The sequence below is a fragment of the Engystomops pustulosus genome, chromosome 5 (genome assembly GCF_040894005.1).
Source record: "Engystomops pustulosus chromosome 5, aEngPut4.maternal, whole genome shotgun sequence".
NCBI classification, from domain to species: domain Eukaryota; kingdom Metazoa; phylum Chordata; class Amphibia; order Anura; family Leptodactylidae; genus Engystomops; species Engystomops pustulosus.
Window position 1 is genome coordinate 62,169,478 of NC_092415.1, and position 13,775 is coordinate 62,183,252.

Genomic DNA, 13,775 nt, shown 5'->3' on the forward strand with positions numbered 1-13,775 from the left:
GTAAAACAGACCAACAAAGCAACAGAAGAGATGAGGAGATAAAGAAATTGTCCAGTAGATGGCAGTGTATGATCAAGGATCAAGGAGACCTCAGACTACGCATTACACAGTTACTGACCTTACAAGCACAGGCTCCAGTTTCTTCTTCACAGCTACATACTTTCTGTTCATCATCGCACCATGCAGACTGGGTTCCCTGGGCATCACAATCACAAGCGATGCAGTTGGGGTATTTTCGATATCCAAATCGACAAGCATTGCATGTTTGTCCACCAAACTCCTCTCGACATGGGCACTGGCCTGTTGTAAGGTCACACTGGAGTCTGCTCGATCCTTCCCTGCTGCAGTTGCATTCCTACAAATAGTAATATGAGAAATATTGTGTGCATGCGCGTAACGAGAGACATTCTCATGCTTTATGGTTTCCAAATAAAATGTACAGATACAAAGTCCCCTCTTATTTGAAAGTTATGTGATCACCACTTTCCAGTTTAAATATAGACTATGGGGGTCATTTATCTTATTTCCACCTTCTCTGCGCTCTTTCTGTGCCTGTTGTGAATCTATTTTTTGCACCTCATTTGTCTTTGTCATTTTGGCTCTTTGTCAAATTGAGGGTTTTTTGAGCATTAGCCTCAAATTTAAAAAAAGGCGCAATTTGTTGCCCAAATCATACCATTGCCTTTCCTAAGCATGGACTGTGCAGTTATTTGGAACCATATAGGTGCAATAGTATAATAAGTCAGAGCAAACATCTGTAAAGAAGCAAAATGTAATGACAGAGAGGGTGTAACAACACACGATGAAATGAGGTGCAACATTCCAAAAAAGCGCGAAATAGGCGCAAAACAGGCATTTCGCAGCAAAAAGGAGCAAAAACAACAACGTCAAGGGAAAAAAAGATAAATGACTCCCATTAACTACATAAAATATTTATAAAAATAAGAAAGTCCGTAGACACACAAGTGTTCGCCAGTTAGTTCTATATTTGTAGCTGTAAAATATTGAGGAAAGTCTCTACACAGAGGATGGCTACTCAAAAAGTGCTAAAGAGTTGAGAAACATATTAAATTACTGTCAGTTTTAATACTATACAGTTATGAGGAGCAGGTGAATGTGTTACTATTCACGTGACATAAGTATACGCTAGGGTCTTGCACAACCAAATACCAGCTATACCTATAAAAGACCAGGACCACATTATCATCATCTGCTTCTCTCCACTACACAAAACCAGGATCTTCACCAGCTCTACTCATATACCACTTTACCATAAATAATCCAGTAGTTGCAGAAACCTTTGGGAATAACTGGACATTTGTAATGGCCCTGTCAATACAGGCATTGTGAACTTTAACAACTTATATGGTTCCTGGTCAATTCATGTAATCCCTTGTATATGTGGTGCCATTTTTGGCACATAACTGGAAATGCAGCTGTGATAATATCTGCCTTGGAAGGGAGGATTTAATTGTTTGTAAATTTGTGTTTGATTAATGTCAATCCTGCTCTACCTTGAGGTTCTGATTGGTCGGATCCCTGTAACCCCGCCCAGAGGGGAGATTATTTATACTCCCTCTGGCTGGTGTTCCAGAGAGTTCTCTTAGAGTTCTAAGAGGAAGGAACTGTAAGTTGATATTCTCTCATTGTCTCTACGTATGATCCCTGGCGGCAGCTAACATTACAGGCATCCCCTCTACCCAGAGATCCCTAACACATACCAACCTCTCCCCCCTGCGGCCTCTCTCTTTTCTTGCAATGCCCTCGCTGGAACTGCCTGGAAAGTACAAGGCCTGTTTTACCTCGTACAAGTGACCGTAACAAGTCTAGAACTTTGCCACGCTAAAGCCAGCCACATTTTTTATATTTTTATAAGCATTTGATACGTTTTCTACTGTTCTGATGTATCATTTTGGCTGAACATACTGGGAATTCTTGGATATACATAAATTGCTATAAGGAAAATTCAGATTCCATGTCATACCAAACATCCAAGCTCAGGATCATGGCCCCAGTAGTTGGCATCACAGTATTCACACTTTGGCCCATGGGTATTTGGTGGGCAAATACATTCACCAGTTGTTGGGTTGCAGTTGTTCTGTGTGTGTGCACAGTCGCAAGCTAGAGATAAACACAAACAGATCACACAATCAGGGAAAGCTATAAACGTAAAACAGAATAAGGCCTTATTCACATGACTGTGTGGTCATCCAGACTGGATCCCAGGTGAGCACAAAGTAGAGTGGAGAGGGGAGTGAGGATGAGCGCCCCTACCCCTTAAATTCACTGAAAGCCGAGCGGCCGCTGTGTATCATAGACTTCTATTTGTGGCTGTCATCGGGTTACAATTTACGTGGCCAGATCACGGCCACAATTACAACTTTGTGTTTCGGCCTTAATCACATGAATAAAACGGAATTTAATGCAACCAACTTTACAAGGAGAGATAATTGTTTTAGGATGGCCACATATATCATATTTATGTTAATGATAACACCACTTTTTATGCCACTTTTATCCTGAGAATCACATTAGTGGATATAAAACAGAAAATTAACATTATTCCTTCCGTTTTTAATTTCCTCCTTTCTAGATGTCCTGTTCACTATATTGCCAATATATTTATTGAAACTACATAATCTCATTTAAAACACAACTAATAAAACTTACGTGTGCAGCCTGTATCGTTGTATCCATAAAAGCCATGAGCACAGATGTCACATTTATCCCCTGCCACACCAGCAACACACGGGCACTGCCCAGCATCATTGCACACTTCAGAGGTGGAACCTGATTGGCTACAATGGCATGGAAGACAGCCAAGACCAGATGTCAGACCATAGAAACCAGGCTGGGAAGGAAGAAAATGAGGATGGCCATTAATACAGGCCATGGCAGAAAGTATATCAGCATTGATTGGAAAAGTCCCAAAAAAGTCTCAAATAAAAAAAATTGTCTCCTACCTCACATTGGTCACATTGCTTCCCAAATACATAAGGTTTACAATCACATAGGCCAGTTTCATGGTGGCAAATTTCAGAGACTGAGCTGTTCGGATGGCAGCCACATGCTTAAGAAATAAAAAGAATCAGTATAAAGCATTAGATCATTATATACTGTACATGTGATGTTACATGCATCGTAAGCAACGCAAATAAGGAGAAAACATAGGACTAAACGGATCACATCCCAGGAATGTTACTATGTACAAAGCTCCACTATGGAAGCCTGCAGAGGGGATCTACAAATACCCACCAGTACAGTTCTTTGCCAAGATGGCATCACCATAAAATCCTTCTGCACATCTTTCACAATAACGCCCGGCAGTGTTACCGATGCATCTAAGACACTCTCCTGTAAGTGAGTCGCAATGGCCCTCTTCAAATGGATCAATGTTGCCATTACAGTCGCAAGGGACACAGGATCCTCCAGGCACTAATGGGTTTCCAAAGTAACCATTTGCACATCTAAAATGAATAGAGGGTTCATCAGACTTGATATGACATTTGAACCTTCAATGTTACATATCATTTGTTATCCATGGCCTTCTTCCTTAAATATTTTTAAAATGAAGCTAATGGAGCTAGAAGGACAGTGTTACCAGAGCACCTCCATGCTGTAGCTTCACAGGCTGTTACACTGTGCAGAAGCACTTGCCCCCTCCCACGGTTGTCTGGCATTTCCTCTGCTGTAGTGAGATTACAGTAGGGAGAAGCAGGGGGAAAGTGCTGCAGGAGCAGAGGAAGACTGTGTAACAGTCTGTGAACCTACAGGATGGAGGTGCTCTGGTAACACCCCCAGGGCCAATCAGGCACATTAGTATAAATTTAAAAGTTGGGTATTTTAAGTTTTTTATTTAAATGGATAACAAATATAAGAAGATTACCACAGTCACAGTGCTTAGATCTATGAGTAAGTGCCCTGGTTTATCACGCTTGATTTTAATATTTTGCAATATTTTGATTTTAAAAATGTAATATTTAAACTGTGTTGGTGTGTCACTACTATTCAAGCAATACCAACATTGCCTGTTAATTACACCAGATAAATACTGGTTTGGTTTAAGAAAATCTATTTTTAATATTTGTGTAAAGGCATCTGATTTAATATAAACCTGTTTCAAAACAAATTTCATGTGGCTTCATGTCAATTGTCTTTTAAACCTATTATTAAATGTCTGGAGTCACATGGGGCACGGGTCACATGATTCTTTGGCTTGTACTAGTTGATTGTACAGAGAGAAATTCTGTTGCCCCAGTATAAGACCTCATGCACATGACTGTATATGGAGGCTGTAAGCCAACCCCCTACAGAGGTCTACTGTGCATGGTCAAGGTGCAATGAGCACACTGTGGGGGTCATTTACTAAGGGCCCGATTCGCGTTTTCCCGACATGTTACCCGAATATTTCCGATTTGCGCCGATTTTCCCTGTATTGCCCTGGGATTGTGGCGCATCGGTGCCGGCATGCACGCGACAGAAATTGCAGGGCGTGGCCAAACGATAACCCGACGGATTCGGAGAAACCGCCGCATTTTTAAAAAAAAAAGTGTCGCGGGACACGCACTTACCTTCACCAAGTATAGGATGGTGCACTCCGGCGGACCTCGGGGAACTTCAGCGCAGCAGCGACATCTGGTGGACGTCGGAGGATCTGCCTTAGTGAATCGCTGGAAGACCCGAATCCACCGCACAGAACGCGCCGCTGGATCGCGAATGGGCCGGGTAAGTAAATCTGCCCCTGTGTGTCACTGCAGCATGACCTATCCGGGCATCCGGCGCTTACCCCTCCCATTTTCATCGGCCAAAACAGGCTGCAAACTTTACCCCATTTGATGTCCGTTTAGAAACATGTCTGTAAATTAAGGTATGTAGGAAAATTTTATGACTCTCAATTATTCAGATTGAAAATCAGTAGTTTTTCTATCCGTGTCATTGTCTATCCAATGAATACATAGAGACATGTTGCCTTTATTATGCCTTGGAGGTAGCTGATTGTTGAGGTTGTCGGTAGTCCAACCTTCATCAATCTGATACTGATGACCGATTCTAATAATAAATGATCAAAAAAAAAAAAGCATTGCCATTAAAACAACATAAACTATGTTTTATAACACAAAAAATACATACTTCTCACATCGTGCCCCTGTATAGCCAGGTGCACATTGGTCACAAATAAAATCTTCATCACCAGACGCATAACAAGTTGGGCTGAAACTGGGGAAAAAAAACAAATAAAGAAAAATATCAGTTTTCTAATAATTCCTCCATTAGAAGTAATCATCAATCCGATTTTTAATAGTCTGTTCCTATAGGTGACCTTAATGTGTAGGTATCCAGTACATATCAGAGAAAAGTATTGAGAGTGCAATGAGACTGAATATTAGTAATAAAAAGTAAATAATGTTTCTCACTTATTAGAAGAGATGGTCAAAGGACAGGCACATGGCTGGCAATCACTGGGCGTTCCATCTGTGGGATTACCATAAAAACCAGGCAAACATTGGTCACAGTGGGGACCTGTAGTGTTGTGTTGACAACCCTGAGGAGTATGGAATAGTTATAAGTAAGACATACATCAGAATATGGATTCACCATTACACACAAACAAGATGAATAATTGCAATATAATCTAATTAAATCCACTAAAGGTAACCACACACATTGCCCAAAACAGATTGAAGGCTGAACGATTGCCAATGAATGACTTGTAATCCGTATTGGCAGGTAAGGTGATCTGAATTGGCCATACATGTTCAATAAATCTGGGCAAACGATGAACAATCTGCCTGTTCCTTCTCAGAAACATTGTTTGTGGACTAGTTACCAAAGGTGAATATATTTCTGTCCAGATGATAACATGTATCGATGGTCTGCTATAATACTGTCATTAGTTGGTAACATTTATAAAAGATAAACAAGGATGGTTTGAGTTTTACATTTTGATCAACTAAATATGCTAAAAGTTTGTCTTTTCTTGGAAGGTTACTTACATAACAAGCGCCATGGATGTCACACTCCGTTGCATGACCGTTGCACTCACAAGGCTGACAAATGCCACCAAAAAGAGTTCCACCAACTCTATAATATCCTGGGATACAAGACTAGAAGACATATACATCATCAATCAGTTATTTTTCTTACATTCATTACATTCATTATTTCTAAAGAGAAGTTATTACAGAAAACAACATAGGAATATAAGAAAGCATTTTTATAACAATTGTAGAATGTAAAAGCCTTCAGAAATAGAGCTCTTGCCAATACATGAAACTACAGGCTTATTTTATATAAAAGTGTTATTTCATGGGCGATGTGACTTCAGAGAACCTAATATGGAAGAATCTCATTAAAGAACATCTAGCACCAGATTAGCAGTTGTAGAATGTACAATAATTGATGCTGTTGCCTCTAGGGGACGATGCAAGTGTCTCCTGCTTAAACCAGAGAAAATAATAATTAACCTGAGGGGCTCAAGTCACCTTAGTGCCTCATGGCTCCTCTGCTCCTTAAGTATGGATGCCCCCCGGTTCATTAATATTCACCCCCTCTGTCTGCTCGTCCAAAAAGTTATCCCTTGTGCAGCTGCACTGGCAAGCTCCCTGTGCAAGGGAGAAATTCTCATGCATGCGCAAGATTTCCAGACTACTGGGAGAGGAGTTGCCATGCGGCGCTCAGGTGACGTGAGCCGGAGCGCCTCAGGCTATTTCACATATTTTTAAAACCTTATTTTCTCTGGACTATGAGCACCCTGGATTAAGCTGAAGACACTTGCATCATCCCCTAGAGGTAATGAGCATCATTTATTGGACCGCTAATCTGGTGGTGGATGTCCTTTAATTCATAAACAACTTTACACCTTCTGATAAATGGGTTGCATGTGTGGCTACAGGTAAGAGCTGGTCTAGATCTGAGCGATACATTACAGCACTTTCCACAAAGAATAATAAATCTGTTGAGCGACAGAAGCCCCTCCCCCAACCACTGGGGCTAACTGTGAGGGTGCAAGTGCTCTAAAAGTGCATACAATTATAATAACATTCATAATAAATCCAATCACACAATTTACAACAGAATGCAGACTGCAAACCAAGTTAGAAACTCATAACTAGTCATATTACAAAGCCTTATTTAAAACTATGTTTTACAAGCCATGGGAGTTGCTACATTTTTTTCTACCTTTTTTTTGTAAACTCAAGACAAATGATAAAAAAGAAGCATACAAACTCTATCTGTATGCCTCATAACTGTATCCATTACCTCACATGATGTACCAGCATAACCTGGAGGACATTCACAATTCTCCACTTGTACAGCTGGCAGGAGGCCTATTACATTTGGGGTAGCAGTGTCCAATGTTACTGAGCTCAATCTAAAACCAGAAAAAAAAAACTGTTGAGAAAAAAAAAACTGCCAGAGGCGATAGAATCATTACATAGGAAAAATCTATGTTTTGGGAGCAATGTTCACAAAATAAAATTGTTATAATTGCTGCTTTATAATATTTACAACATTAAAAACTGGACATCACCTTAAAGGGGTATTCCCATTTCAGCAAATTGATTTTTGTGTAACTGTATAATAAAAAGTTATACAATTTTCCAATATACTTTTTGTATCAATTCTGCACAATTCTTCTAGATCTCTGCTTGCTGTCCTTCTATGGAAAGCTTCTAAGTTTACTTCCAGGGGACAGAAATCTGAACATGGTCACACAGGTGCACGGCTCATTAGTATCATAGAGAGTAATCAGCTCTGTGTGATATAACGAGCCGTTCACCTGTGTGACCATGGTCAGATTTCTGTCCCCTGGAAGTAAACCTAGAAGTTTTGCATAGAATGTCAGCAAGCAGAGATCTTGAAAATGGTGAAGAATTGACACAGAAATTATAAAGGAAACTTGTATAAATTTTCATTATACAAACAATAACATTATTTGCTAAAACGGGAACCCTGTTTAGGTTAACTTTTAGACACTTGTAACAGCACATTAGTACACTTAGCTTTTACCTGTTGACTACATTCTTAGCAGTGTTGTAGCTGGCTCTTATCCAGAGCCTATTTATATTGGCGAGGACAGTCATGAGCCTGTCCCTGTCCACTGGCCTCTTTGTATAGAAATCTACAAAATTCTCTGGAACCAGTTTAAACTCTACTGTGTTTTCTTCATACGGCTGCAACAATAAGCCATCCAGCTTTGTTCCTATGGTAATGTCACTTCCCTGTAAAATATATAAACCATCATATTGTAGAATAAAAAGACATTCATTGCTGCAGATATAAATAATTAATGTTACAGGGCTACTACATTTTGGCATTTCCTTAGCCCCTTAAAAATAGAGGCAGAAACTAATAACTACTATGGCTTCTGTTAGACAATCTGCTTCAGTTACCATTCACAAATGAAATTATGTGAGATATTTCCTACCAGTCACCAGATTGCTCCAAACAAGCAATAGTAACAGTCCACATTTCACTTTCCCGAACTATATATCTGACAATGAATGAAGTGATCTGACTGCTAGAAATTAGTGAATATGTATTACCTGAATCACAGCATCCACATTGGAAATGATTTCTCCATCCAAAGTCTCAACTGGAATATCGTAAGATACAGTGTACCTGAGGGATCCGCCATAAGATGTCAACTGTAAGAATACAATAACACATAACCGTACATTATTACTGAAAAGTATTTTAATAATAATGTTAAAAGAGGATTTCCCGAAAAAGGGAAAACGAGATACAGCAGTTGTAGATAGGTGGGTGATTATGATGGTCCAATATAGCCAAGAATTGTACCCATACAGATAAATATAGCAGCACACTCCTATGACTATCCTCTATCCAGAAATACTATGGGCCCCATTTATATGATAAGGGAGTCCCAGAGTGGATTCCATTGATTATATCCTCGCCAAACTACAATGTACATTACAATATGGATGTACATATATTTATATATCATCTAAATGTTTAATTGTATTCCATGCCCATTTATACTTGTACATTATGCCTTGGAAAATAAAAACATTTGGAACATAATTATATGAGTGGCCGACTTGCTTGAGCTGCTCTATCTCTATAACAGCATTCAAGCCACATGGCTCATCATTGTCTATTTTCAATGCTATGAGCCTATAATAGAGGTTTTCCCTTTTATGCTGTAGTTATTGTGCTCCATTCTCCGTGCTTCAAGGGACCTTCAAGTATCAGCTTTTCGATGGAGGTCAGGGGCAGAGAACCCCTGATGATCAGATATTTGTGACCTATTCATTAGATAGGTCATCAATATCTCTAAGCTAAAAGCTTATGGGTCATGTCGGAGGTTTTAAATCAAACTAGCATTGTCATCCTTATCTTTCTGTTTTTTTGGAACCTTTCTTGGCTTTTTTTCTGGTCACATGTGTCTTAGTGTTTTTCCAAAAGTCAAAATCAGTTCTAAACTCATTTCTATGCTTGATCATAGGCAGCTGTATCCGTAGGGGAAAAAAAGTCACAAATGAGCACAAACACCATGAAAAGTCTCAAAAATTAAGAAAAAGGCAAGCCAAAAGTTTGATACATGCATCCCACTGAGACTGGAGAAGCTTTGTATATAGGATACAGTTGAACACTGACTTGCTGATCATATATATGCAGAGAATGGAAAATAATGTTATCTTTTGACATACTTTATTTCCAAGGTAAGAATGTGGCGCCTCCCAGTAATACACGGACTGTAATGTCTTCTGCGCTTCTGTGTTGTTGATGCTTATCTGATGAGGACCATCAAACTGATCTTGTTGAGGCTGAATCCTGTCGGATCCATGTAGGTCACTAACATGCCAGCCCCTTATATCAGTCATCTGTAATAGGAAAATAAGGGCAGAAGTTTAAAATTGGCAATTGAAACACACTAAAACATTAGATAAAAACAGAAGAATAGGGTGAACACTACATCATGTAGGTAGGTGTCAGGGGTGAGCGGTAGCCGCTTATACCCGTGCTGCAGAAAATAAGGCGGTGCATTTATGATGGGATTTCAAACGAAAACTGGCTATGTATTTTCTTTTCCTCTCTGCATCTCTTGCGCCTGAATTAATAAAATGCAGGTGCCATAATATTGGTGTTTTCCGACAATCTCCGACCAGCTTATGAGTCCACCGCTCTTATTTGCCCACATTTTTTTTTGGGGGGGGGGCAAGTTGTGGCGCACAAATAGCCCAGCTAAAAGCTGGTCTAGGGAGTTCTAAACCTTTCAGTCCATATGCCAATTCATTAAACCCTTGCGCCACAAAGTTACATCCCACTGAAAAATATAGCACGGTTCAAGCGCCACCTTGTGCCAAAATGAATAAATGCCCCTCCATATGTCATGTACCTGAGTAGTATGCCAGAAAAGTTCATCGCAGACACCAGATACACCGAAACAGAAACATTCTGTACATCCTTCTGGATTCTTTTCCTGTAGGTTGTAGTAACCAGCCTTACAGCGATCACAGTTTTCCCCTTCTACGTGTTCCTGAAATTTGTAACCATAAATGATTACTATGTATGGTACTAGTCCTCATCAAAAAAATCACATCAGACACCTACATTGAAGAAATAATCAAACAATGGTAGAGGATTTTCCAAGGAATTGAAATGAATAAGAAATATGTACACTAACCTTGCATATACACTGCTCTGCACACGGGTCATCATTGACACTTCCTATTAGACTACAATTGCAGCGCACACAATGTGGGTATCCTTTGTATCCAAAGTCACACTGATCACATTTGGTGCCTGTGAATCCTTCTTTGCACTGACACTGTCCAGGAAGGACACCTAAAATAGAAAAAGAATAATTATCCCCTGTAGTAACTACCTTGTCTTGCAGAGCAGTGTCATGTACAAGCAAATAAATTAGATAGCTGTTTTCTTAATGCCTATCTATAGCGACCCACCATACACATTCACAGAGCATATGTACGTATGAAAGATTGAGAAATGCAGGAGAACAATACCTGGTCTGGCAAGCTTATCATCAACTTCACAAGCAGCACTGACAGACCCAAAGGGATCACATTCACAAGGATGGCATGGATATTCTGCGTAAGGGGAGACCTGTGGACAGAAAGCAACTTTACAAGTAGCTATAAAATAGCTTTAGTTAACCAATAAAGTGGTTGTCCAGGAATAGAAAAAAGATATATTGTGGGGTTGTAAAAATAAAAACTGCTTCTTTTCACCTCTCTCATTGCTTCCATTTATTTGCTGCCCACAACTCCTGACCTTTGTTTATATACAAATACTGGCAGTGATATCATGACCTCAGCTGCATGTCTGCTAGAGCAGGAGTTTCAAGCTGTAGCATTCGCGTGGCTGTGGTCATAACATCACCGCTGACCTTTGTTGTAAAAATAAAAACTGCTTCTATTCACCTCTCTCATTGCTTTCATTTATTTGCAGTGCTGCCCACCACTCCTGACCTTTGTTTGTATACAAATACTGGCAGTGATATCATGACCGCAGCTGCACGTCTGCTAGAGCAGGAGTTTCAAGCTGTAGCATTCGCGTGGCTGTGGTCATAACATCACCGCTGACCTTTGTATACAAACAGAGGCTGGAAGTGACGGGAGACACCACGGCTTAACTGAACGAGGAGAGAGGTGAATATAAGAAATTCATTATTTCCCAGACATATATAGCATTTGTTTTATTCCTGGAGAACCTATTATGTAAAACCTGATGTAACTGTGTCCAGCATGAAGCAGGAAATGATCCTTGCCTACAATGGGGCCAATGTATTAAGACTGGTGCTTGCAACAAGTTAAAATTACTAAGAGGTTTTCAACCTCAGTAAATCTGGCATAGCAGATTTTTGGGTACAGGTTATAGTACATTTGGCTGGCCAAGGCATCCTCCCCCTTGCCTGCCTTGCCCAATTAAAAACTGGCTCATATGGAGACAAAATTACAGAAAGTCACAATTTCCAGGTTGTGTGCCTGAAACTGACTTTTTCATGCATAGTACACCAAAAATCTGGCATACTAGGCTTGATAAATCGGATCCCCTATATATATATTCAGAAAAGGTGCCCCTTTTAAGTGCCAAGTTCCTGGAGAAGTGTGCACAGTGCAGATCCTCTGACCATTCGCATACCATCAGCATACAAAATACAAAGATCTTACCTTGTGTGGCCTGAAGTAACCTTCAATACACGTCTCACAATTAATTCCGGCTGTAAACTGAGTACAGTTCATACAAACTCCTCCTCCGATGTATTGGTCGTGAATGTTCAAGCTCATATTGCGGTCAGCCACAGTCTGGTCATAGTAACAATCCTCTGCTTTATTATGGCAGTTACACTCTGTAGAAGAGTATACAATATAATCACACTTCATTTCTTCTACATCTGACACATGTAGTCTTTATACCATCAACGTTTCCAACTACAGAAGAAGAGAAATTTTACTTACTCTCACATTTATTGCCAATGGAAATGGTGCCAGGTCGCCATGGATTCTGGTGGTATCCAGGACAACACTCATTACAACTTTCGCCACAAGTGTTACGTTCACATTGACACTGGAGTTTCTGCATGGGGGAAAAAGGAATTAAAATTGAAGCGGCTTTTATATACTGACCCACATTCCACACTTGTTAAATGAAATCTAGTTTTTGTTAGCGGTTTCTATTGAGATTGAAATAACTTTCTCATGTCAGCAGAGCAGGAATGTAATGTGAACAGGCGTGACACAGAATGCCATCACATCGGGCCCACAATTCTTTGGTAAACCTTATCATTCTGCATATATACTGTCTATATGGCTTTATTCAGTTTTATTCCAAAATTGCAAAAGCAGAAATCCCCTCATTTAAAAAAATATTACTAAATACTAGGAAATTACATGTACCGGTATATGTAATTCCCACTTCTGTAAACCTCCCACCTCTGTAAACCACTGGTTTTACACGCAGTGGTTTACAGCATTTGTGCAGCATTTGTGCAGCATTTTTCATGCATTTTTACCATAGAAAACAATGGAAAAATATATTGGTAAAAATGAATACAAGATATAGGATGAATACTCTGTGTGAAGGTTGTATTATTCCAATTTGTTATACAGATTCGGTTATGTAAATAAACACAGCCACTTCTAAAAGCAGAAAGAAACTTTCAACAAAACTAGACTTTGTAATATACTATATTGGAAAATATTTATTCCGAACAGCTTACTACACCAAGGGATGAGCAGACAGACCCATGCATTCAAACTTAAAGGGGTTGTCCGACTCTGCAAAATCAGCTAGGCGGGCTGGAGAAGTAAGTTTGAGAAAAAAAAGCTTTACTTACCTCTTCCATCGCTCCCGGAGTTCCACACCGATTTTGGCTTCCAGCTGGTGGTGCCCACCCGTCCACATATCTGAGAGCCTGATACAGTGCTGGGAATGGGGACTGGTGGGCGTGGCCCACATTGCTGGAAGTGCTTTTGGTGGAGGCCCAGTGAGCTGAGCTAAATATAGAATGGTATCTGTGTCCAGTGGCGTAACAAGGAGAGGCAGGGCCCCATAGCAGACTTATGAATGGGGCCCTCCTTCCCCTTTAAAAAATATACATATTTATATACTTACAAATGTGAGTTACAGTTACACAGTATACACAGTACACATATAGCACACATAATGCAGTATATACACACATCATACATTCTGTACTCATTCAGCACATATACATCACAGATACAGCATTTATACATCACATATATGTTATGCACATATTATGTTGTACAATGTATATAATGGGG

General features: G+C 39.8%; 1 protein-coding gene across 1 annotated transcript in view; it reads right to left on the reverse strand.

The window, feature by feature from the left end:
- Positions 1-13,775, reverse strand: part of LAMA1 (laminin subunit alpha 1) — a 105,141-nt gene that overhangs the window by 53,263 nt on the left and 38,103 nt on the right. The window contains exons 7-23 of the mRNA XM_072152201.1: positions 12,447-12,564; positions 12,159-12,337; positions 10,992-11,091; positions 10,652-10,812; positions 10,364-10,504; positions 9,675-9,848; positions 8,547-8,648; positions 8,011-8,222; positions 7,261-7,372; positions 5,994-6,104; positions 5,415-5,542; positions 5,131-5,217; positions 3,256-3,467; positions 2,964-3,070; positions 2,671-2,851; positions 1,985-2,121; positions 119-355 (exon numbers count right to left, since the gene is read on the reverse strand). Of these exons, the coding sequence (XP_072008302.1) occupies positions 119-355; positions 1,985-2,121; positions 2,671-2,851; positions 2,964-3,070; positions 3,256-3,467; positions 5,131-5,217; positions 5,415-5,542; positions 5,994-6,104; positions 7,261-7,372; positions 8,011-8,222; positions 8,547-8,648; positions 9,675-9,848; positions 10,364-10,504; positions 10,652-10,812; positions 10,992-11,091; positions 12,159-12,337; positions 12,447-12,564 (2,499 nt within the window). The remainder of the gene's footprint in view (positions 1-118; positions 356-1,984; positions 2,122-2,670; positions 2,852-2,963; positions 3,071-3,255; positions 3,468-5,130; positions 5,218-5,414; positions 5,543-5,993; positions 6,105-7,260; positions 7,373-8,010; positions 8,223-8,546; positions 8,649-9,674; positions 9,849-10,363; positions 10,505-10,651; positions 10,813-10,991; positions 11,092-12,158; positions 12,338-12,446; positions 12,565-13,775) is intronic.